We start from the raw sequence: 26,023 nt of genomic DNA, 5'->3' as shown, positions 1-26,023 counted from the left end.
AGATGTGAGTCCCTTGCTCACTGCACCATCAGGATTCAAGCAAGCCGGGCCGAAGACGGCTGCAATGCCAGAAACCGGTCCCTGGAAGCTTGTTTCCTTTCCAGTAAAGAATTGGCTTGGTAGTTTGGTCTGCCTTGTTCCCATGATGCACTGGGCCAGGGACAGACTAATTTGCATATAGCCAGGTTCTGAACTGGGATGGTGCAGTGAGCTAAAAAACGGTGATGGATCAAGCCCTGATCTGTTTACTGGGTAGGAATGTTCTGATTAACTCAGATACTCTGTCCATCACCACCCCCTTTTTGAAATTATTTTGGCCACCATGAGTGTGGAAGGGTATGCTCAGACATGAGTCTCTTGCTCACTGCACCATCAGGATTCAAGCAAGCCGGGCCGAAGATGGCTGTAATGCCAGAAACCGGTCCCCAGAAGCTTGTTTCCTTTCCAGTGAAGAATTGGCTTGGTAGTTTGGTCTGCCCTGTTCCCATGATTCACTGGGCCAGGGAAAGACTAATTTGCATATAGCCAGGTTCTGAACTGGGATGGTGCAGTGAGCTGAAAAACGGTGATGGATCAAGCCCTGATCTGTTGACTGGGTAGGAGTGTTCTGATTAACTCAGATACTCTGTCCAACACCACCCCCTTTTTGAAATCATATCCTAAATACAGCATGTCTCGAAGAAGCAGCTCAAGTCCTGCTTAGGCGAGTCCTAAAAATGTTTTAAAAGATCCCAAAATGTCCCATTATCTCAGCAGTTTATATAACCAGAGTTTTCTTTATTAACCAAGCACATGCCACTCTATGGCACAGCCATGTATATGGACCAATTATTTTACCCTGTGATACAGAATCTATCCAATACTTCATTTTATGATCGCAGGATTTCCAAGAATAGTCTTTCAGCCAAACTGAAATAGAATGGCTTTGTTCCAACAACATATGCCCTCATACCTTCATCAGCTTTCTTGATCAGAGATTTGATTTTTTAGCAAATGCCCTCAATTGAAATCCAGTATGTTTCGCTTTGAATCATAAATTGGCAGCAATGAATACAATATGAACCCATATGAAAAGAATTGTGTGTTATGTAGACTATTCCTAAATGTTGTTCAAAGCCAATGTGGAAAAACAGCTGTATTAAAAAAGAATACAGTGATGTTACCGTGTTAGTCAATTACCAGGTCATGCAGAGACAAATAGCAGGTATGATTTCTGTGAGAAAGGTGGCAACAGCCCTACAGCTTGCTAACATCTTTTAAAAACTAAGATATTGCTTACTGTACTACATACTTCATCATTATCACCAAAGTTTATTTCTTACTGTCTAGTTTCAAACGTCGTAGTTCTGCAACATGTTTGTCATTATTTGATCTCCTAATTAGCTGGTTAGTTTGTGTCTTCGTCTCTATTAAAGTTCCCCTAATGGGGTAGGTAGCAAGTCATCCCACAGAATACACCGTCGACATATAGTGTAGCAACACAGGTAGGTAATGTAGATGGAAGGACAAGAGGGAGCACTTTCTTCATGCAGTGGGGGGCCGTCCAACCACCTCATTCTCAAGCCATGAAAAGGGGGATGGAGATACAGTGAAATAGGTGGCTGGTTAAAGAAGCAGGGGCACAAAGGCCTCCCTACCCCTTAGTAGCAACTTTGCCATGGAGCGAATATGAGTGACTGTCTTTAAATTGGCCAAGGAAGGTGGGTTATGGGGCATCATTTGTGGATTGCAGCTTGCCTCTGTGTTTGGGAAACCCCGCAACTTTCACACCCAAAGCGTCGATCAGATAATGCTTCTCAACAAGTTCCTCATTCATTTTGTAAGCAATTGTGCAAAAGAAAGGGGAGGGAGACAAATAAATGGCATTCTTACCGGGTGGGGTCACTGCGGGCATATCATGTACAAATTACAAAACATCTGTCAACTGCGGAATTCTTCGTGGCTAATTACACTATGTTGGATGTGGCCGTTAACTTCCCTGTGCTTAATTTGCGTAGGGCAACTTTCGGGTGTCATGTATGTCATGTATATGGATGGTCTCCAGAGGTGCAATGGGACTTTTTTAGATTTCTTTCTATAAGACTTTTCTGTTATTCAGATCTTGAAAATTCAGATCCTACAAATTGGGGAGCAGCAAAAAGTTTAAGGAATAGCGAGAAGCCTTGTTTTACATAAACCACTGTTTCATGTCCTACAAACTATGTTGATATGGAACTCTCATTCTTTTGATGTATTATCACCCAGACCTAAGTATTCCTACTCTATCTGCAATCTATTTATATACTTGCTATTTCTAAATAGGACAGGTGACAGTACTGTAGTTATTTTCAATCTCTTTTAGACCAGGTGGCTTTCAATTACTCTTTTGCTATATTTAGGTTACTTTGTCATGTTTATGTCACATATAGTTATTGTGGACTTATATTGAGTACTTTGCACGCTTCTCTCTTTTCTAAATAGCATGGGCCGAAATTAGCATTGTACTTGTATGAGTTAATACACGAACACAAGGAAGAACTGACTAGTGAAGAGTTATCAACAGCACGATTGTTCATGAAAGAATTGGCACTGGCTGGCTATAAATACATTCCGCCCAGTGCACCATCAAAGCCAAGCCTTGTTAATGCCATCAAAGAGGTACGTTTATTGACTCGTTTTTACATTGACTGAATTTTTTATATTAAACGAAAATTTCACGTTTTAATAGATGTAGCAAATGTTTCTAAGGTACAGAATTTATAGCAAATATGAAATGGCTTAATTTGGCATCTAGTACTAAACTCGACTGAAAACTACGATTTCATGTAATTTATTTTTGTTCCTTTGTTCTTACTCAGACACTTAAAGGGCCGCCTGTACGGAATTGTCACAAGCTTGGAATTATAAAACTAGTTGAGTTGTATTCAAACAAATTGTACCTCCAAATGCACACATGTACTCTTGGGAAGGTGATTGACCCCTAAACTGCCTCTTCCAGTCACAGAGCTACAGAAGCAGCCAGCACCTTTTAAAATTTCAGCTGTTAAATGGTGTACTGTTTTCCATAACCGTGACTCCTTCCTGGCCTCACTAAATCAAACCTTTAACTGATATATTCACTGAACAGCCAAAATCAGGATGACACTTTTCTTTGTAAGAATGGGGACATATTTACTTTTGAATTAGTTGCTAATTTTAGTGCTTTTTGACTTAATATGCACTCACTGACACATTTGGTAATAATTGCACCCTGTGGCATTTTATATATTTGTTATTTAAACATTTTATTAGCTGTCCTTAGTTTCAAAGGTCAGATGATGCCATGCAATAAATAAAGTCGCATATAAATTGTAAAACAGCCAAGGAAGCCAAAGCAGGAAAAGGAACTATTTTAAATCTAAACAAACAGAGAAAGGTACAGAAAAATCACAAGTCTTTGCATGAAATGTTAAACTTTAAACTAAAGGTGGAAGGCAAGGATAACTAAAATAAGACAGGTGAATCAAAAGGTAATCTCAGTAGTGTCCACATGTTCCCAAATGTCAGGCTGAGATGAAGTGAGAAAAGGAAATATTTTACAGTGGACTATCCATAAATGATTTGACTAGGAGACATGGGAGTAGTGTCCTTGTGTCAACTGCCAATCAGTATAATCAATTTTCAAATAGGGAGTACTTGGCCAGCCTTCAAAGGATCAGGAAACATGGTTCTTGTATTTCATTGTGGCTATTTCCGTCCTACCTGGCTCCTACTTTGAACACTGACTACCTTACCTGCTTTGCTGCTTTCTTGTCCTCCCGCCGCCGCACTTTCATTCACAGCGGCCGCCGAGAGGAGAACTATCCTTCCCAGGGTGCCTAGCGGCAGAAGCCGCCAACGTCATCTCCCGCGCCTGGAGGCGCTTTAAATTGTGCTCTTTACCCGCGTCGCGGGAACGCGCGCGGGACAAGCCGGGCGAAGCCCTGGCAAAGGGCGGGCCGTCTACGGCCGTCCAAGGCTGGATTGGGCCATTGCATTAACATTTGAAGATCTGTAAGCCATTTTCTTTTGTCTCCTCATTTATAATCTTTTTTGTGTGCTACTAGTTGCTCATTGTAGATTGTGATTTCTGTTTGGTACGTAGTTTTAATGCCAAAGGGCAACAGAATAGGGGTGGGTGAATCAGTGACTGGTACTTTGGACCAATTTATAACTCGGGCGGCATCAGTCCTTGATTATGAAATTGCTGTTACTGAACGTCGCCTATCACAGGGACCTATGTATACCAGGCGCTCCTCTCTGGGGCCCTTAATGCAGGCTAATTCTCCAAATGCATCAGATAGGCCACCAACTCCGCTAATTAATGCAGAAGCAAGTCATTCAAGATCCAAGGAGATAACTCCAGTGCAGGGGGCCTCTATAAATGACGCTTCTCTAAAAACGGCCAAACTGCATCCCCAAACGCGAGCAAACACTGGAGGTATTACAAAAAGGAAAAGGATAGAAACCTTACAAAAAGGGAGGAAGGCAAAAACACCCAAAATTGTGGATCCCACAAATTCTAAAACAGGGTCACCTGCAGGCAGGACTTTACTAAGGCCTGATGACGGCCAAGTGGGAGATAGCCAAATCATTCCAAGTGACTGTGTGGAAATCATTTCTACCACTACCTCCGAGGAAGTTGGAGGATCAATTACTCATATAGAGCACGTTGTTAAATCATTGATATTCCCCCTCCTCGAGAGGATAAAAGTGGTAAATGAAAAGCTGGAGAGATTCGAACAGTCAACTCTAGATAATTTCACCTACCTAAAAAATTTGATACAATTTGAAGCTAGAGAGAGAACGGAGAATACCGCGCCCTCCGCAAGCGAATCTGTAACAGTTACAGGAGCTGCAACTAGCGTAGCCACTGCTCAACCAATTAAGGTTGGGACTCAAAATGGTTCTAATAGCAACAAACAGACTAAAACAGCTGCTGGTAAAAGTGCACAAGGCAAATCTACTAGTGCAGGTAATAGTTTGACGGGGAGGGTCATTAGTTCTGATGGTGCAGATAAAATAAAAGACAACCATTACAGTAACCCGAAAATCCCATTGGTAACTGTTGATTTACCGCCAGAGTCATTACCATACTTAATAGTACTGACTGGTGTCCCAGAACTAAAGAGTGAAAAAGCAGAATCCCATCAAGAACTAAAAAATAAAGTGACATTCTGGCTGAATAGGAACAGGCCGATCCCCAGATATATGAAAGGAGAAGTATTGCTCGTCAGAAGGGTCAACTGGGTAGGCAGAAGACCAAAGGACATACAGGGAGACACAATTATTGTAAACTTTAGGGATAGTAATGTAGTAAGACTCATTTGTAATGAGCAGCATTACATGGATAGGGGCCCTATTGGAATAAAGGACCTTACTTATTTTTATAGCTTGAAGGCCATGCGGATATCCCGGCCTCACCAAATTATGTCTCAAGAAGAGATGGTGGGTGGCTTTAATACCAACTTTTCACTAGTCACTAAAAATCGTTTCACATAGTTATATGGGCTAGAGGAGTTTGTTTGACTGGGAGAAAACCAAGGAATAGAAACAAGCGACACAAGGGCTACACTCACTCAGGGGAGCGAGGATAGGCGCAATATAAGCAAAGTAGCCTCAGAAGTCTGCAACCCGGTTGTGTTGGAACAACTGGGAAATACTAACCCTCTAATACCGTTAACTCAAGCAGGTACAAATATGGAATATAACAAACTGGGTGGTAAGGTTCATGCTGAGGTTAAATTAATCTTTTGGAACGTTGCTGGAATTAGGAAAAATATGAGTGACCCCGTGTGGCATGATTATATTAATAGTGGGGATCTCATTTTGTTTCAAGAAACATGGGGAGTAGAAAATTATTTTAAAGTAGGTTTCAGGTCGTTCTATATACCAGCTATTAACTTAAACAAAGGAAGACCCTCTGGTGGCTTGATAATCTGGGCAAAGATTACACTGGGCATTGATTTTAAACAGATAGATTTTAATAGCCCTGACATCCTGGCCATAAAATCCCAACATGTCAAAGGGGGAGGTGTGCATTATTAACATTTGGTGCACAGTCAAAATATCGACTCCAAAATATCGACTGGACACAATATCGAGTTTTAAATATCGAATGGACAAAATATCGACTGGACAGAATATAGACATCAAAAATATCGTTTTTAAGGTAAGTAATGTAATATCGAATGTTAAAAATATAGACATTTAAAATATCGAAGTATATAATATAGTTTAATAAAATTATCTTTTTTTTGATAATATTGCATTTTTTATAGTGTTTTTTATGTGATTATATGTGTTAACGGTGTGTACTTATGTTATAAATAATTTTAATTAATGACATTTTTATTTTTTTATTTTTGCGTAATTTAATTCTGTAGCGGGTTGTGGGTTTATAGGGGAATAGGGTGGGAAGTAATTTAATTATAATTAATTAAATATGTAAATTTATTTATTGTTATTCATTTTTAATAATTTGTTAATTAATTTATATTTGGTAATTAATTAACTTTTAATTGGCAATTAATTTTAATTAATTGCTAATTAGGTTAATTTTAGTAATTTAATTCTGTAGCCGGTTGTGGGTTTATAGGGGAATAGGGTGGGCAGTAATTTAATTATAATTAATTAAATATGTAAATTTATTTATTGTTATTTATTTTTAATTATTTGTTAATTAATTTATATTTGGTAATTAATTAACTTTTAATTGGCAATTCATTTTAATTAATTGATTAATTGCTAATTAGGTTAATTTTAGTAATTTAGTTTCTGTAGCGGGTTGTGGGTTTATAGGGGAATTGGGTGGCAAGTAATTAATTTATAATTAATTCAATAAAATAGTTTGTGTAATTGTATTTAATTTGAATTTATTGTAAATTACATTTTAATTTTTAAATTATTAATTGTTAATTAGTAATTAATTTGTATTAATAGTTAAATAATTGTAATAATTAATTTAATTTTGTAATTTTAATTGATTAATTATTATATTATATTAAATTCGTAATTACTTTTAATTATTGATATTAATTAATATTTATTGAAATAATATATGAAGTATTTAATGTCACTACTGTTGCACTTTCTGGAGTGGGAATAGTAATTTTTACCCCTACGCTATCCAACTCTGTCCCTACTGTTGCACTCACTGGAGTGGGAATAGTTATTTTTACCCCTACGCTATCCAACGCTTTCCCTAGTGTTCCACCCACTGGAGTGGGAATAGTAATTTTTACCTCTACGCTATCCAACGCTTTCCCTACTGTTGCACTCTTTGGAGTGGGAATAGTAATTTAAACCCCTACGCTATCCAACGCTTTCCCTACTGTTGCACCCACTGGAGTGGGAATAGTAATTTTTACCCCTACGCTATCCAACTCTTTCCCTACTGTTGCACTCACTGGAGTGGGAATAGTAATATTTACCTCTACGCTATCCAACGCTTTCCCTACTGTTGCACTCTTTGGAGTGGGAATAGTAATTTTTACCCCTACGCTATCCAACTCTTTCCCTACTGTTGCACTCACTGGAGTGGTAATAGTAATTTTTACACCTATGCTATCCAACGCTTTCCCTACTGTTGCACCCACTGGAGTGGGAATAGTAATTTTTACCTCTACGCTATCCAACTCTTTCCCTACTGTTGCACTCACTGGAGTGGGAATAGTAATTGTTATCCCTATGCTATCCAACGCTTTCCCTACTGTTGCACCCACTGGTGTGGGAATAGTAATTTTTACCACTACGCTATCCAACACTTTCCCTACTGTTGCACTCACTGGAGTGGGAATAGTAATTTTTACCCCTACGCTATCCAACGCTTTCCCTACTGTTGCACTCACTGGAGTGGGAATAGTAATTTCTACCCCTATGCTATCCAACGCTTTCCCTACTGTTGCACCCACTGGAGTGGGAATAGTAATTTTTACCCCTACGCTATCCAACGCTTTCCCTACTGTTGCACCCACTGGAGTGGGAATAGTAATTTTTACCCCTACGCTATCCAACGCTTTCCCTACAGTTGCACTCTGTGGAGTGGGAATAGTATTTTTTACACTTCTGCTATCGTACGGTAATAATATTGGATATTATTTAATTATATTATGTTTATATATATATATATATATGTTTTAATAAATATGATTGTAAAAAATTCTTTTGATAACTTTCATTAATTATTTAATTATTATAAGTTAATGTAAGTATTTTTAAGTATATTTGAGTAATTAATTTTTAATTTTAATTTAATTTAACAGTTTTTAATAGTCGATATTTTTTACAACTATATTTTTGTAAACGATATTTTGTACTCGATATTTTTGTACTTACCTGTTTGTAGATACAAACTCGATATTTTGTCTGTCGATATTTTTTCCTCGATATTTTTGCAAGTCGATATTCTGACAGTCAATATTATCTCAGTGATCCTTAACATTTATAATAGACCTCTATCATCAAGTTAAGAATCAGAGACCATAGCCCAGCTAGATAATATTACCTCTAGTTTAGATCATAAAACCATGTTAATCATAGGAGGAGACTTCAATAGGAAGTTTGAACCAATTATGGGCCTAGAAGATGTTTTTGAGGTGAAAGACAATGCTAATAACATCCCTGGCATTAACGCTAGCCCTACAATAGCGTGCACAAAAGGGGCACTGCAATTGTTAAGAATGATAGTGGAATACAGTTTACGCCCCTGTAATGGGCGTTTACTATCAGATTGCCCAAGTAAACCTACTTTTAGAAGGGGCTGCAGTGTTAGCCATTTAGATTATATAATGGGTTCCCTAACTTTATGGCCAATGCTTTTAGATTTGGAGGTGGATAATCGGATAGAGAGTGACCACTTCCCTCTTTCTCTGACCATCTCTAGTTCATTATTTAATCTTCCTATGGAATCGGTCCCCCGAATGCATAACTTGTCTCATGATCCCCTAGAGTCTAATAACCGCAGGTCCTTAAAATGGCCTGCTGTTTTGGGTAATGCAAGTAGTATCAAGAAAATTTATGAGCTTTATGTAAAGCTCATGTCACCATTAGTTGACACTAACATTAAGAATACCTCTCTAACATAAGTCCATGGGAAATTGATACCGCGGCTTAGTGAGATTCTTTCTAAAGGAATCAAACGGGCACAACCTGGTCAAAACATCTGTCCGTAGGAAGGTCTTTGGTATGATAAAGCTTGTCGCCAGGCTAAATCTGAACTAATAAACGCTGTAAAGGGAATCATACAGTCACTGTTAGAGAAAAAAGGAAGCACTACAAAAAAACTATTTTATTAGCAAAAAAGGGATGGGACGAAAAAGTCTGGTCCGATTTGTTACAAGCATGTAAAGTGAAAGACCAGTCTTCGTTCTGTAACCTTATCGCTAGAGGTAAGAAAGAGGGGATACCATCCAGGGATATGTTTCTGGAAGAAAATATCTGGGTCAAGCACTTCTCCGCATTGTATTCATGCGGTGGAAACGATGAAGAGTGTACAAAGGAATACATAGGACCAAATTTATGTAAGACACCCTTAACATTTAGTTTGACTGACACTATAACAGCTATTAATGCAGTCAAACAGGGTAAAGCACCAGGCCCAGATAAAATAACAGGGGACCTTTGGAAACACGAGAACCTTCTGTGGGCCCCATATATTAATTTGATTAGCAACGATATTGCGAGAGGTGCTCCAATTCCGGAGACCTGGTGGGGCGCAGAAATTGTGACTATCTTTAAGAAGGGAGACAGACTTAATCCATCGCACTATAGACCTATCAGCTTGATAGATGTCCTCCAAAAGATTTTTGCTCGTCAACTATCAAGCAAGTTAAATATGTGGATTGAGGATAATTGTATTTTAACAAAATACCAAGCTGGTTTTAGAGCTAAAATTAGTACTGTAGACCAAGTATTTAGATTTTTATGCTTAACCTGGAAATATATTAATATAATGAATTCTCATTTATATGTAGCTTTTGTGGACCCCAGAGCGGCCTTTGATTTGGTCCCCAGGGGGAAACTATGGAAATTGTTAAGGGACTTGGGTGTCCCTGGGGACATTCTTCAACAACTTATCAGGTTACATGAGGGAAACTTTGCAAGATTAAGGTGGGGACCTAATGGAGAGCTAACGGAGAGAATAGATATAAAGAGAGGCGTCAGGCAAGGTTGTGTGCTGGCGCCAACCCTTTTCTCTCTTTATGTAAATGACATTCCGGACACCCTCTTGGGCTGCGAGCATGACTCTCCCAAGTTGTGTGGTCAAGCCGTTCCGGCCTTACTTTTTGCGGATGACACTATTTTAATCTCCCAGACCCCAAAAGGATTACAGAACCTGCTTAATAAATTCCAGTTTTATTGTTTGGATAAAAACCTTGAAATTAATTCATCTAAAACTAAGGTCATGACGATCAATCCCCATAAGGGTTTTAACAAAGTTTTTACTGTCAATAATGAAAAGATTGAACATGTGAAAAATGTTAAATACTTGGGCATTACACTCGACACTAAAATGAACTGGAAGCCTCAAATTGAAAAGTCTAAACTAATCTTAACACAAAATCAGGCCCCCATTATTAGAAGGCATAAGAATAGCTTTACTAGAGCCGTATCACCTGCAATTGAGCTATTTAAATACAAAGCTCAATCGGCTACTTTATAAGGGGCAGAATTGTGGGGTCACGTAGTAAGAAATGCTTTTTCCGTACAAGAAAACAGCTTTTTTAGACAACTATTAGCTGTTCCAGGCTACACCCCTTTAATACCACTCTTTTGGGATCTGAACGTACGCCGTTCTGATGACCATGCCTCCTTACGTCCACTATTATACTGGGTTCGTCTGTGGTCCACGGACAAATGAGTGGACTATAGAGAAGCTTTAAAGGAAATAATGCAAATAGAGAATATTACTCGGTTGGCCTGGTTAACGCACATTGAAAATTGTTTTTTAAAGTTGGGTCTATACAGTTTTTGGGCAGACCATGACCCCCTAACGTATTCCTCCAAAAAATTGTTAAGGACAAGGTATTGGGAATATGCCCATAACTGTTCATTACAAAACTCTAAAGTTGGAGTATTGACCCTTAAGTTTTTTGATGTAAAAGTTGAAAGTAAATTTGAATGCTTTATGGATGATATTTTGCCCATTATGGCAAAATCACTGTATTTAAAGTACCGTTATGGCATTCTACAAATTAAATCTAGTACATCAAAGTGGGCTTGTAGTAAAGGCCCTACAGGAAGCATTATTTCTGAAATGTGCGAATTGTGTGATATGGGTATTAAGGAGGATGAGCCATGTTTTTATTTTTATGTCCGGCATACCTTCAAGCCAGGAAAAAGTGGATTAAACCTATTTGTCGGCTTTTAGGCTTCCGGTACATTAAGGAAGGGGAAAGAATGCTTAAAGGTGATACGTCACAGACTATAGTTTTTAGTTTGAGCCGATTTTTCCTTGCTGTGGCAATAGTTCGAAAAAGACATGGCCTAAAAATGTAGCATTAATATCTGGATAAGTATTGACAAGATATCTCTTGATCTCATAACTTCATTGACTGAATGAAATAATGTTAAGAAAGGTGGATTCGCTCAGAAGTACCATCAATATATTCCAGTCCTAATGTGTAACACGTGTAATATCTCATAAACTGCAACGATCTTAATATTTAATAGTTTTTTTTAATGTGTTGTTTTTTAACTATCAAATAACAGTTCCTGGTATTTTCTTCCTTTTAGTACTATTTATGATATCTATTTCTTTTTTTAACATTGCACTTCCTCTCCCACTGATGATTGTATTGTATTTGTTGGAATATGTTGACGAACTTATATAGTGCCCGGAGAATTATTAATGTCTCTAAATTGTGTGCCCCTTAGAGTTAATCTTGTATTGCTCCCATATTTTATATTTTATGTATGTATTAAATCTACTACCCATGTATTGATATCTACCTGCTTATGATGGACGCCTTAAACTATTGTATTGTATTCTTTTATGGTTTGTTTAAACCGAAATAAAGATAATGATGATGAAACATGGCCTGGGACAATGAAATATTGAGAATGAGAAACAAGAGTTTAAAGATAGACTGTAGAAATTGGCAAAACATTGACTGATGATGAGCAGAAAAAACAATTGATTAAGAAGAGTACCGATCTGAACAAAAGCAAGGGTGTTTCTTTAAATCGTCCTGTGAACCTTGCACATGACAGAAAAAAAGCTTATATTCTTTAATGGACAACCATTGCAAGTTTTTCAGCAGCATCTGAAGAGGACAGTCTGGCAGCACTAATCACAAGTCTAGAAGTATGATTCTGGATCATTTGCATACAAAGTGTTATATACTCAGGGGACCCAAGGTGTAAGGAACTGATGATGACAGAGATAGCCCATCTCTTACCCTCCAGGATAAGGTACATGGAATGATTACAAATATTCCCATGTGGTGGGAGCTCGTAGACACAAATGCAGAAATGTTATTGACTCATGAGTTTCATGTCAATTATATCACCTAAGCTATTGACTGAACTGCCAGCATAGATAGTGAGCATTTCTAATCAGGCTACAAATTCAACCAGCTTGCAGCTTGACCATTCGTTGTTACAACCACAGTCTTCTCATCATTAAGATTAAACAACATGCTCTCCACCTACTCCCAGATGTACCTCATTCTCTGATGGGACTTGATACTAGCTGAGAAAACATTTCCCTGCTGTACATTTTGGTGTTTCAGACATATACATAGAAAGTATCCCCTCTTCAGGGAATGAGCTTGGCCAGAGGGGCAATGTAGAAGTTAAAGATTTTTGATGAGATCCCTGTACTCTGGGACACTCCACAATCCAGTGGTAAATCAGAAGTAGTAAATGAAGGGAGGCACACAGATAGAGTATTGCCAGTAAAAAAGGCATAAAACCATGCCAATGCAGATCCAGTTACCCATGCAGCACATAGGTGCTCCATCAGGATATCATGGCTAGTAGTGTTAGATGCTTCTGACAGGTCTAATAATTTTGGGGCACTAAAACTGCCATCATCAGCAAACATCCAGTCATTAACATATACTTGCCAACAACTGTGGAGCTTCTGCTCGTAGAACAGCAATGTATCTTTTTAAAAGTTCAGCTGCTGTAGGAAGTATAGTGCATTTTTCATGACTGCAGTGTTGGTAGATATTTTTCTCAAAATATGCGTTGCTACGGCTGCTTAATTTGATCGGCACCTCCTTATTTCATTTGAAAAGTTATATATTTATCTTAGAGGTTCTAGATTCAGTGCCTGCAATCATTTCAAAACTGATACTGGATAGGAGTCAGATGTACCCCTTTTAAATGCTGTCTGAAATTTTTTAGGATTGAATTCAGCAATGATGCCTGCCTATGCAAGGAAGGTAAAGCAACTGAGTTGACTTTACATTTCATGAGTTTTGCTTCCTCTGTGAAGTACTAATTGAGTAGCAAAGCTGCTGTGTTCTCTGCACAAAGGAATAAATACTAAAATGTTTTTTTTATTCACTTGAAAATTGAGTTTTTGGGTGTTGTTTGCATGGATAATCCTATTTGTGTGCAAATTGTCCTTCTTGGCCATAATGTTCGCTTCATAATCTCTCACGGTTGTCTTAAAAAGTGGAATAGAAGAGTCAAATATACAATCTATGCCAGTTAAGCTCTTCTTGGTGTATATTGGTTGTTTGTGTAGCCAATCGATAATTAAACCCCTGGGGGAATTTACCCCTCCCCAGCACTGATAAACTAGATAATGCAACTTCTTTCCTCCCAGAAGTTCCTGTGCTACTGTCATACTAATCAGTAGGAACAACAGTTTCCTGTTTTACTGAACATGAGGTGCAAACAATCTTCTACGACCAGGAAGTGAGTAGTTTACTGCTACCGACCACACTTACCCCCTTCTCAAAATGGAGGTGCTGCTTAGGGAAGTGAAATCTGACAACATGGTTCAACAGAGCCTGCTCAAATGTATGATATGTCCTAGTTATTACTAAAGGTAAATTATTTCCTAACAGCCAGTGGTCCCCTGCCTTTAATAATATGGTCCAGACACCATATTACAAAAAACCTCTACCAAACAAAACAAAAAAAAGGTTCTCCCAAGGGAATACTACAACAAAACCACCCCAAAGTGAACATGAAGAGTAGGAAAAGGACATTCTGTGCCCACACAGACATGATGTTTAACAACATCACAGAAATCAAATTGGCATAGACCACCATGAGCAGGACTATTTATCCTTCTCTTAATTACTTCTTTCATAACTGCAGATTAGCAGTGCGACATGGTTATCCAATCACTTCCTATAGCTGACTTTTTATTCCTGACTGCCTGTTGTTGAATAAATGATCGACAACCATTGCAAGAGCTCCTCATGCATCTTGTTTACTCCCATCACCTGCTTTGATCGAACTGGGAACATTGGTTGGGATATAGACTGAATCAAACGTGAAACCTGTTCGAATAGAGACTTCTATCTGCAGAATCCCTACGTTGTGAATTTCCCCAGGCGAGTGACTGGATTCAGAGGATTTTCATTAAACTCCCTCACGAGTCAGTAGGTGGCATTGCGTGGCCTCAAGTCTGGTCCATCCAGCCCCAGATGTGATGTCAGGGCCCCACTGTATCGACACCGCCTCCCTGTGTTGATATCAGTTCCTTTTTTTCTGCACCTTCAAATGTGGATCTGGAGACTCCTCCCTCGAGTCTGTCAGACTAGACAGAGTTTTTCACAAAGCTTTCCAGTGTGCCTAGTCCATGTCCCCTCCTAAAACAACAGGATTTAAACTGTGCAAAGACTGCCTCAAGCAGATGTCAGTGACTGACCCACACAAGGTGTGTCTCTGGTGTCTGGGCTCCAAGCACGATTTGGCGTCAGTGAGAAATGTGCCAAGATAAATATCGAAGCCATCTGTACCCATAATGCCAAGCTGTATGTCGCGGATCATCGACAGAAATTGAAGAATGTGTAGCCTTGATTGTCGATGCACGGATGTGCTCCAACTCATGGGGCTGATCGCGTGACTGTTTATCCTCAAAGTTGAGATTGTCAGGTAAATCTAAAAAAACGAAAAAAAACAAGTAACAAAAGTCAAGTGATGGTTCTCCCATGTCACACTACTCCCATCGCTCTGAGTAGCATGACGCCCGAGGCCACAAACCCTGTCCCCGATCCCCAGAACTGATTCTGACCCTCATGCCTCTCCAGAAATTAAAGAGGTTATAGAACAACTCTTTGGTACCTAACCAGATCCCTATGATGCTCCTTCAGGCCCCAAGAATCTGAGGTAGCCTCCAGTCAGTCAACCCCCGGTGGTTCTGCTCCTGTTGCCGACTATGCCACTTGCTCCTATGCCGACTGCAGCTTCCAGTTCAACGCCAATGCCTTTTATGGCACTGCAGCCCTGAACACAGATGCCAGAAGAAGATCTGATTGTCCTTTCAGGCTCCAAGGCGCACTTGGACTAAACTCCACAGATGTCTTTTCGATCTCACCTCTTTCCCCATTCTGACCACCAATCATTACTGCAATGCCTGCATCGATTCAGAGATGACAATGACGATTCTAGCAAGGTTTTTGATGATGGGAACTGATTTCTCGACTTACAGGAGGCCAGTGGTCTGGATACCTCTCCTGACATTGCCCTCCATCCTCCACTTCCAAATGTAGCCACAGAAGAATTCGCGTATTTTGCCACAGTGGTTAGGATGGCACCAGAAGAAGTGCACCACATACTACCCACCACTCAAGAGATAACCAATTTGTTGATGTAGGAAGCTGGCTCTGTATATACTATACCAATGTAGGGTATAGTGTGCACAGAGTCCAGTGGATCCCCAAAGGCTTACATAGGTAAACGTAGATACTTTCTATTTGTGGTAGTGTGGGCGCGCAGTAAGGCTTTATCAGAGGGTAGCGTTAAGCATTTATTGTACACACTCAGGCAAGAAATTATGTCACACACTCAAGGACTGAACTCAGACCAATTGTTTGTATCAAAAATATTTCTTAGTTGGATTTTATTTATAGAACCAAGCAGGACTTGGTACTTGTAAATTTGATAGTAGTTTTCAAGACCGGTGGTTAAAAAGCAAGCTGGATGAATAATAATTTTTCTTACAGGTTTGTAAAAATGTGCAAATACAGTTGTGATTACTTTCCAGGATTACTTTTTCTCCTCAGTGTTATCTGCCTTGATATAACACTGGGGCATTTCCTGGATAAAAGATAGGTAAAACAGTTTTTCTCAAAACATAGTTCCTTAGGTTTCCATACTAAAGACCCTCAACACTTAGCTGCACTAGAGCGGCCAGGTGCAAAGTGCTTAGGTCTGAATTTGCCTATGGAGCTAGGGGCCCGTCTGTTGGTGGCTGCTCATGAGCAGGTCACAAGGTTGAGGGAGCAAAACACCTAGAGGTACGTGTAGGGCAAAGGGTGATCCAAGTTGGCACCCAAGGTGCACCCACAGTGGCACAGGGCCCTTTGGGTTTTAAGGAGGAAGCTATGGTCAGAACAAACACTGCAGACTCGGGCACGAAGAACTTCTAGAGGCAACCACTGGTTGGAGAGGTAAGTTGGGATATCTAGGGATGCCAGGACACAGTCGGTTGGGTCACCCAAGTACGTGGGGTGTCTGGTGTAGGGTTGACTTTTGGCGTCTGATTTTCCTTATCGGCTCCGGTCGTGGTCAGGGGGATCATCCACATAGAGGCTGCAGACATCGTCAGGAGACTTGAGGTAGGTCAGGGATCCCCAGATTCCAGGTTAGGAACGCCGGGGAGACCTCCTTGTGGTGTTGGGCCACTCGCACTCGGGCTATGGGCGTCAGGTGCAGAGTGGTGAAAACGTGCGGATTTGGAGCCAAAGTCTGTTTCTTGAGCAAGTCCGTTGCTCACAGGAGACAATCTTTTTAGGAGAGGCATGGCAGGTCCTCTGGGTTCTGGGGGGCTGCAGGCTGCAGGACACACCGGTATTATGCTGGAGCAGGTCGAGTTCGGGACAGGCTGTCGGGGCTGGGGACAAGGCAGTTGGTGTCCTCCTCATCCTTCTTTGTCTTCCTGCTTGTCTGAGGAGGCAAGGTTTGTGGTTGCCCCTAAATACTCAATTTAGTGGCATTTCAGGTAGGTACAGGTTGAGAAAAATGGGTCCCTTCCTTGGGGTGGGTATACCCTCTATTATTCCACCCTCCAGTGGGAGGGGCCATAAGCAGCACTCTGGTTGGTTTGATCCCTCCATCTTCAAGATAACAGGGACTGAGAGTTGTGCTTTGTCTTGCCTCTCCCACCTGAGGGATGGGGTTGACAAAGTTGGGCACACCTTTCCTCCTATCTTGTTTTACCTGCTGATTCTCCTGCCGAAAGTGGGGGTCAGAAGTGGTGGGGCCAGTTGCTGGGAGCAGTAAATGGCTAGGCCTGCTCACAAAGGCAACATGCATTTGAAGCTTCCCTTTCGTGGACCCTCCCCATCCTGGAGTAGGAGGCTTGGCACCTCTGCTCAGGATTTGCTTTGTTTTAGGACCCCGAGAGCGGGAGGCTCTCGACCCACGGGTCAAGAAACAGGTCTGGGGGTGGCAACTGGCGAGCAGCCAGTCAGCCAGGACACTAGAGTTGTGTCGTATGATGCCCTCTGAGTGCATTTGGCATTAAATCTCACACTGGCATCATTGTGGGTTTAATGTGCTGAGAAGGTTGATATCAAACTTCCCAGATTTCAGTAAAGCTATTATGGTGCTTGTTAGAAATGGGATTTCCAGTTGGCTTGCGCCAAAGCCAGGCAGAAACCACCACTCTAGTCAGGGCAAGGGAGTTACATGCCAAAGATAACCCCTGCTCACCCTCAAGGCAACGTGACACGAGCAGTAAGGCTTATCTCGGAGGCAATGTAGGTTAAGTATTCGCGCACGCACCCACCAGCAACAACATCCCAGGCCCCCCACAAAAGAAACTCCACACAAGGTTATATATAAAAATAGCCTTTGTATTATACCAAACACATTAGATAAGAAACACACACTTTACAATGTGCCATAGGCACGGGCAGAATTTACAGGGCATTATGTACATGGGACAGGGCCATGTCGGCCACTGTCAGGAATTAGCACTTTTAGAACTAGCACTTAGAACATAGAACAATTGTAGCATAAAATAGCAAATGTAGCACACAACCAGTAACCACTGGTAACAGGTAAGTACCTCCTACGCAATCCTAACCACCTTAGGCATATATCATGCAGGGAACCATGAACACACTAGTATAACCCATACTAGATAAACCAACCTCCTAAGCATAAACAGACATTCAGAGGTGTAGGTAAAAAGGCTTTACACATGATGCAGAAATCACATTAGGCAGGTCATCACAAATTGCGCAAAGGATCACATAGGGCAAAAACACGTACCCACGCAAGGGCACAACACATGGAACTGTCCCCCAGGCCAACTGGTCTCTCAGGGGCTGAAACGCCCTGTGTCCAAAATGTAAGGGCAGGCTGCGCAGGCAGCCACAGAATATTGTGCAAGGGTTCCTGGGGCCTAAACGTAGCAGTTGCTCACTAAGTGCTGGGCAACTGGAGAACTGGGCCTGGCATCAGCGTGCCTCCTGGCTCTCTCTTCGGGGCACTGAGTAAACAAGGGTGCCCAGAAACACGGGGGAGCCTCGTGGGCTCAAGAAGAGATTCTGCCTACACTGGGGGGGAGCGGCCCGCTGCCAGCCGGGGCCGCTCTACCACCCTAAATGCCCCTTAATTGATGGGAGTCCCTCTCGGGGGATTCGAAATCAATAAATGTGCCCGGAAGCCTCGTGGGCTTTGAATATATAACTGGGGCCTCAGGAGCCGCTCGTGGGCTCTAAAGACAAGAATGCCCCCCTGATGCAGCATTGGAGCTTCGTGGGCTCGAGATAACAATGCCCCCTGGAGCCTCTCGTGGGCTCCGAATACAACTGTGCCAGTCTCAACAGTCCCTTCTGAGCCCCCCCCCAGCCCCTCCTGACTCACCAGGCTACTCAGCGGGGTGCTCCTTCAATCACAGTGCGGAACTCGGCAAGGCGGGGGCTCTCTGGTCGGTTCCATCTCGGTGGGCAGACGCGGCGGACTCTTGCTACATGCGGGGCCACAGAATATTGTGCAAGGGTTCCTGGGGCCTAAACGTAGCAGTTGCCCACTAAGTGCTGGGCAACTGGAGAACTGGGCCTGGCACCAGCGTGCCTCCTGGCTCTCTCTTCGGGGCACTGAGTAAGCAAGGGGGCACAGAAACACGGGGGAGCCTCGTTGGCTCAAGAAGAGATGCTGCCTACCACCCTAAATGCCCCTTAATCGATGGAGTCCCTCTCGGGGGACTCGAAATCAATAAATGTGCCCGGAAGCCTCGTGGGCTTTGAATATATAACTGTAGCCTCTCGTGGGCTCTAAAGACAAGAATGCCCCCCTGATGCAGCATTGGAGCCTCATGGGCTTGAGATAACAATGCCCCCTGGAGCCTCTCGTGGGCTCCGAATAACACTGTGCCAGTCTCAACAGTCCCTTCTGAGCCCCCCCAGCCCCTCCTGACTCACCAGGCTACTCAGCGGGGTGCTCCTTCAATCACAGTGCGGAATTCGGCAAGGCGGGGGATCTCTGGTCGGTTCCCTCTCGGTGGGCAGACGCGGCGGACTCTTACATGCGGGCTCTCCCCACACTAGGGGAGCCCCGCCAGCGCCGGCAACCCTCCGTCTTCCACGGAGGCCCTCCGGGCTCTTGGATTGGCTTGCCTCACCCGGTGGGGCCACAGGAGCGCGGGGTAAGCTCCTGTCCGCTTCCTGATTCTTTGCCGGGTGACGTCGTGTGCGCGGGGCTTCCCTCGGGAAGGGTGAAGTCCCGCCTCACGTCAGGCCACATACTGCCTGACTTCCTGTGGGCCTGCCGGGGCCCGCGGCGGTGATTACAACACGGGGTAGGGTCCCGTTACAATTAAAGATAAAGTCTCTGGTGGGGTGCGCACCTGCCAGGGGTATCAAACTCTGCAAAATACGGGGTAGGCCCCCGTTTGAAGGCACACAACTGCGGGGCAGGCACCCGCTTGATCCGGGCCCACGCCGGGGACTCCCTCTGCAAGGCGAGCGCAGCTCCGGGCTGCAAGCGCAAACAGCACCCAAGTCCAGCGCTTCTCCAAGCCCTCAGGATATAGCACTCCTGAAAGTAGAAGCAAAACGCTTCCCAGGCAAAGTCCAGACAAGTCCAGCAAAATTCTAAGGAAGGCAGGGGGGGCAAATGCTGGGCCCAGGGGCCAGCTCACAGGGCCCTCCAGGCAGGGAGGCAGCACCCAGTGGCGGTTCCTCCTGGCGCCCAGCAGCAGCAGGCCCCTCTCAAGGTAGGATCAGGAAGAGAGAACTTTTACATGGGGTCACAGCCCCTTTTTATACACATACATCCTTGGTCTTTGTCTGTAAGGTGGGGGGAAAACCAGTCGCAGCTGGTTTTGGAGCACTCTGATGTGCTCAGCCCCTCTTCTCATTCACTGGCCAGGCTAGGGGCATTGGACGCACCACAGGGGGTAGAGCCAGCATTGCGTGGGGAAAGCCCAGCCCTATTCAGGTCCCAGGTGCACTCCTCCCTCACATCAGTCATGCAGATCTCTCCACTCACCACCGGGGCAGACCCATCCTGACTCCTGGAGCCAGGCTCACCAGTCAGCTCCAGCCAATCACAAGCCAGACAGTCAATTCACATAAATTACACAGACATGCCAACTTCTAGAAGTGGCACTTCCACACTAGATACAATAACGCCGCACAGATCATCGCGCAGCATTCACTCTCACGAGTTTGCACATACCAAACTCGCCCCTGCACTCCCCACGCATCAGGAACTACCAGGGACACATACATTTCCCATGCATTCCTATGGGAGGGCAGGCCAACCTTACCACACGCACGCACTTTACCCTGGGACACAGTGGTAAAGTCCGTAGAAACCAAAAATCACTAACACCAGGTCACATATTAAAAGCAAAAAGTTTAGGGGTGAACCTGCCAGAAGGGCCAAGTCCAACAGTGCTTTGGAGTTCGTAATGACAAACTCCCAGACCACATACTCTTATATAGCTTTACTGCACCTACAATGTCTAAGTATGGACTTAGGCACTGTAGGGGTACAAGGCTCATCTGCCTGTACCCTTACCAGTAGTATAGTGCACCCAGCTAGAGGGGGGGCTTACCTATGCCATGGCAGTGGATTGTGGGCATGTGCCATTTCAAATCTTCACTTTGCTCTGCACCAAAACACACAGCCTGCAATGGCAGTGTATGTGTGTTGAGGTACAGGGCCTCTAAGGATGGAAAACTATGTGCTGCAGCCCTTAGGGTCCTTCCCTGGTCACAGTTGTAGGAAGCTGGCTCTGTATATACTATACCAAAGTGAGGTATAGTGTGCACAGTTTCAAGTGGATCCCCAAAGGTAGGCAGAGGTAAAGTTAGATAGCACCTCACTCTCTATTTGTGGAAGTGTGGTCGAGAAGTAAGACAGTTATCAGAGGACAGTGTTAAGCATTTGTTGTTCACACTCAGTCAGCAAATGAATTCACACACTCAAAGACTGAACTTCAGACCAATTGTTTTTGTATAAAAATATTCTTTTAGTTATTTTATTTTTTAGAACCAAGCAAGCCTGGCACAGGTAAGTTGATAAATACTTTGCAGTAAATATACAGTTTGAAATACAGTTGTAAATGTACTTTGAAATGGTTACAGTTTGAATTACTGGTAATGCAGTACTGTGGAATGCTGTACATATACTATGTATCGATTTTGCAGTAAAAATTACAGGTACGTTACTTTTACATTACTTTTGAGATTACTTTTTAGATTACTTTTTCTACTCAGTGTGATATGCCTAGATATCACACTGGGACATTTCCTAGAGAAAAGGTAAGTAAAATCAGTTTTGCACAATTGTTGTTTTTTTCAGGTTTCCATACAAATCAACTCCACATTAAAGAAATTTTTTTTTGAGAAAAACAGTCAAAAGGTTCCTATGGAGAGAAATGAAGTTAACGGTTACCAGGTAAGTAATCCGTCTGTAGAGTTGAGCTTCTGGGGTTAGAACAAGTGTTCTCCTAGTGTCAAGGATGCAGTCTCGCTACACCCTCAGTGGCACTAGGGTGGCCGGGTGCAGAGTGCTGAGGCCCAATGTTATCCAATGGGGGTAGGGGGCCTCCGGTTGGTGGCTGCTGGCAAGCAGGCCATTGGGTAGTGGGAGCAAAGCTCCTGGACTTTAGCTAAGGGCAAATGGGGAAACAAAGTAGCACCAAAAGTTCACCCTCAGCGGCACTAGGACGGCTGGGTGCAGGGTGCTGTTTCAACGCCGGGCACCCTGTTTGTTTCAATGGGAAACCTCCGGTTTGCAAAGGCACTGTAGGCTCGGGGAAGAATGTCTTCTGGGTGCGACCACCACTTCGAGAGGTAAGTTGGGTAGTTAATGTTTGGCTGGGCACTGTCAGTTTGGGCACACCAGGCGGTAGGGCGTCGGGTGTAGGGGTGCCTTTTGGGGTCGGTTCTTCTTACCAGCTCCTGGTTGCGGTTGGGGGGACCTTCTGGATTTAGGCTGCAGGTGTCGGCTGGAGGCAGGTCAGGGGTCGCCGGATCTTGGGTCAGGATCGCCGGGGTGACCGCCTCGTGGTGTTTGCCCACTCGAGCTCGGACTGTGGACGGCGGGTGCAGAGTGGGGCGGATCTGCGGTGTCCGGCCTGAGCCAGAGGTTGCAGATGAATAAATCAGGTGTTCACTGAAGACAGAGTCTTTGTAGTTGAAGGCAGGCAGGTCCTCTGGGGCGTTCAGTGATTGCTGACTGCAGTACACACCTGGATTTCGCCGGAGTAGGTTCGAGGGGGAGACAGGCCAGTGAGGCTGGGGCCAAGTCATTGGGCGAATTCCTCTTGTCAGCTGCTGCACGGCTGTTCGGTCCTTCTTCTTCTTCTTCCAGGTTCTTTTCTGAGGAAGCAAGGTTCAGGGGTGCCTCTAAATACTAGATTTAGGGGTGTTACAGGTAGGTAAAAAGCAGGAACCAATGGGTCCCTTCCCTGGGGTGGGTACACCTCCTAATATGCCACCCTCCAGTGGGAGGGGGCATGAGCCTGTCCCTAGTTGGCTGAGTCTACCATCTTCAAGATGGCTTGGACTGAGAGTTGTGCTTCACCTCGCCTCCCCCACCTGAGGAGTGGAGTTGGCACAGGTGGTCACACCTCTCTTCCTCACTTGTTTTTCCCACCGGTTCTCCTGCCCAAAGTGGGGGTCCGAACCAGAGGGGACCAATTGCTGAGAGCAGCAAGTGGCCTGGGGAGGCTCACAAAGGCGGCAAGCCTTTGAAGCTTCCCCTTCGTGAACCCTGCCCATCCTGGGGGTGGAGGTTTGGCACCTTGTCCCAGGATGTGCATTGTTTCAGACCCCAGAGAGCAGCAGGGTCTCAAACCCAGGAGTCCAGAAAAATGTCTGGTGGTGGCAGCAGAAAGCATTATACATACAAACAATAACTGTGGGTCTAATGAAACTGAAGGTCTCTGTGTTCAAAAAGTGTCTACTCGACTATAAAGTACTTAAGGACTCATCACGATGTGATATGTGTTCCCATCAGTTACACACTCTGGGTCGCCCTTCTTGTCATCATTTGGGCGATTTCACAGGGTGGTATGTCCACATCGTACTTAGTACTGAACCACCTGGTGGTAACTGGAAGCAGTGCTAAACAAAAATCAGTGAGTGAAAGTGCTATAGTTAAAAATGGATAGTGAATGCCAAAAATAATTTGAATGAGAGGCAAACCACTTCCAAGATTAAAACCTAAAGTGCAAAGTAACAGTAGTTTGTAACAAATATCTACTGCCTATGTTAAGAGGTCAACGTGTTTCTGCAGTTAATAGATCCTAGTGGTATCTCCTGCTTCTTCAGGACCAACAATCTACTTTGCTACTGCTTCTAAAGTGAGTAAGTGCATAATGCCAAAAAATAATATACATAAATGTCACCTGAATTCGTCCTCTCACTGTTCTTTTTTGAAGTGAGACGGTCATCCACGTGCAAGATGTATCATAAATAAAAGACACAAAATAAGAAAAGAAAGGAAAACATAGAAAGAAGGATAACATTTTAATGAACAAGTTATCTCTCCTTAGTTTCATAAAAGTAAATTTACTTCTGAATTGGGGTTATTATTAGATAATTTCGTAGACCCAACCATTTCTCAAATGGAAACACCACTCACTCACCTAGAGATTGAGGGACCGGCGCAGCTCCTCACCTGGCCACAGCTCAGGAATATGGGGCACCGCTCTATTCAGAAACCATAAAGACAAAAATGAGAAACCTAACAGGCTAGCCGCCATTCCAAAATTCCGACCTATCCAGTCATTTACCAATTCAATGATGTCATAAATAAACATCATATGTCATATTGTTTATGTATGCATTTGTGAGAGCATTCAAAGCTATGCTCAGATGTCAATTTGTATCTCAACTACTGAGCACCTAACGTTCTACTCAGGTGTTTTTAGAAGTAAACATCCGTGATGTTTGCCAAATGAAGTGCCCGTTTTACAGTGAGGTGCAGAGAAGTCTGTAAATGCGGGAAAACCCAGCTTCAAAATACGGTACAAATCGGTCAGATTTTAAGCAAGCCGATATCGTACATACCTATCCTCGGTACTCCGGTCAGGCATCTGCGCTGTTCGGGGAGGCACAGAGGAGACGCCAAACGCCATATTTAAAGGTAAAGCTAGCTCATTAGTCGCGCCTACGCATCATTCCGCGACAACCGAGCCCATTGGTCACAGCCGATATCATCAACATTCAGCTGCGAGTTGACTCATGGGTAATGTAGTACTATACGATATAGAAACGGAATCCACATTCTCGTGACGACAGTCAGTTTGTAAAGGACAATATTAAAGTTTGTTATAGGTCTTAATTCAGAAAACAATCCTTTATTCTAGTCAGGGGAAAGGATGTCAAATGATGACAAGAAGGGCGGCCCAGAGTGTGTAACTGATGGGAACACATATCACATCGTGATGAGTCCTTAAGTACTTTATAGTCGAGTAGACACTTTTTGAACACAGAGACCTTAAGTTTCATTAGACCCACAGTTATTGTTTGTATGTATAATGTTGTTCTAAGGGGTTATAACTGTGTATTTGGTCTTTAAATATTCCCTTGGACCCTACTCCCTCCGTGTTTGTGGCAGCTGAAAGCAGCCACTCAGCCTGCACACTAGTGGTAGGTTAGATTTCAGGGGGCATCTCTAAGATGCCCTCTGCGTGCATTTTTCAATAAATCCCACACTGACGTCAGTGTGGGTTTAATGTGCTGAGAAGTTTGATACCAAACTTCAGTTTTCAGTGTAGCCATTATGGTGCTGTGGAGTTTGTAAAGACAAACTCCCAGCACCATATACTCTTAATGGCAGCACTACACTTACAATGTTTAAGAATGGACTTAGACACTGTAGGTGTACAGGCCTCTTGCACTTGTACCCTCACCACTGGTATAGTGCACCCAGCTAGGGTGTGACTGATCTACGCCAAGGCAGTGGTTTGTAGGCATGGCACACAGTGATGTGTGCCATGTCGACTCTTCTCTTTATTCTGCACCAAGACACACAGCCTTCAAAGGCAGCGTGTGAGTGTCAGGGTACAGGACCTCTAAGAGTGGCACAATAAGTGCTGCAGCCCTTAGAGGCCTTCTCTGGTCACAGTGCCCTGGGTACCTGTGGTACCATTTACCAGGGGCTGACCTGTGGCCAGAGATGCCAATTGGGTTTAGGCTTCAATGCAGTTTTAGGGAAAGAACATAGGCCCAGGGTACCTGATTAGTAGGGGCCCAGGGCACACTCAGTCAAAGTACGACAGCAATTCTGCAAAAAGTGGGGGCAATCATGCAGAAAGAGGGCACTTTCTCACAACAGCAAGGGACTTGCATGTGGCCAGAGAGTGGCAAATTGGGTTTGCAACAGTACAGTTTTAGGGATGAACATAGGCCCTTGGTACCTATTT

General features: G+C 43.3%; 1 protein-coding gene across 2 annotated transcripts in view; it reads left to right on the top strand.

Annotated features, from left to right (window-relative positions):
• LYST (lysosomal trafficking regulator) overlaps positions 1–26,023 on the top strand; it is a 3,192,287-nt gene that overhangs the window by 1,816,620 nt on the left and 1,349,644 nt on the right. For both annotated transcript variants that reach the window (XM_078648813.1, XM_078648812.1), the window contains one exon: positions 2,461–2,637. In XM_078648813.1, the coding sequence (XP_078504939.1) occupies positions 2,461–2,637 (177 nt within the window). The remainder of the gene's footprint in view (positions 1–2,460; positions 2,638–26,023) is intronic.

Source organism: Lissotriton helveticus, chromosome 6 (assembly GCF_964261635.1).
Source record: "Lissotriton helveticus chromosome 6, aLisHel1.1, whole genome shotgun sequence".
NCBI classification, from domain to species: domain Eukaryota; kingdom Metazoa; phylum Chordata; class Amphibia; order Caudata; family Salamandridae; genus Lissotriton; species Lissotriton helveticus.
This window is presented reverse-complemented; position numbering and strand designations above follow the sequence as displayed.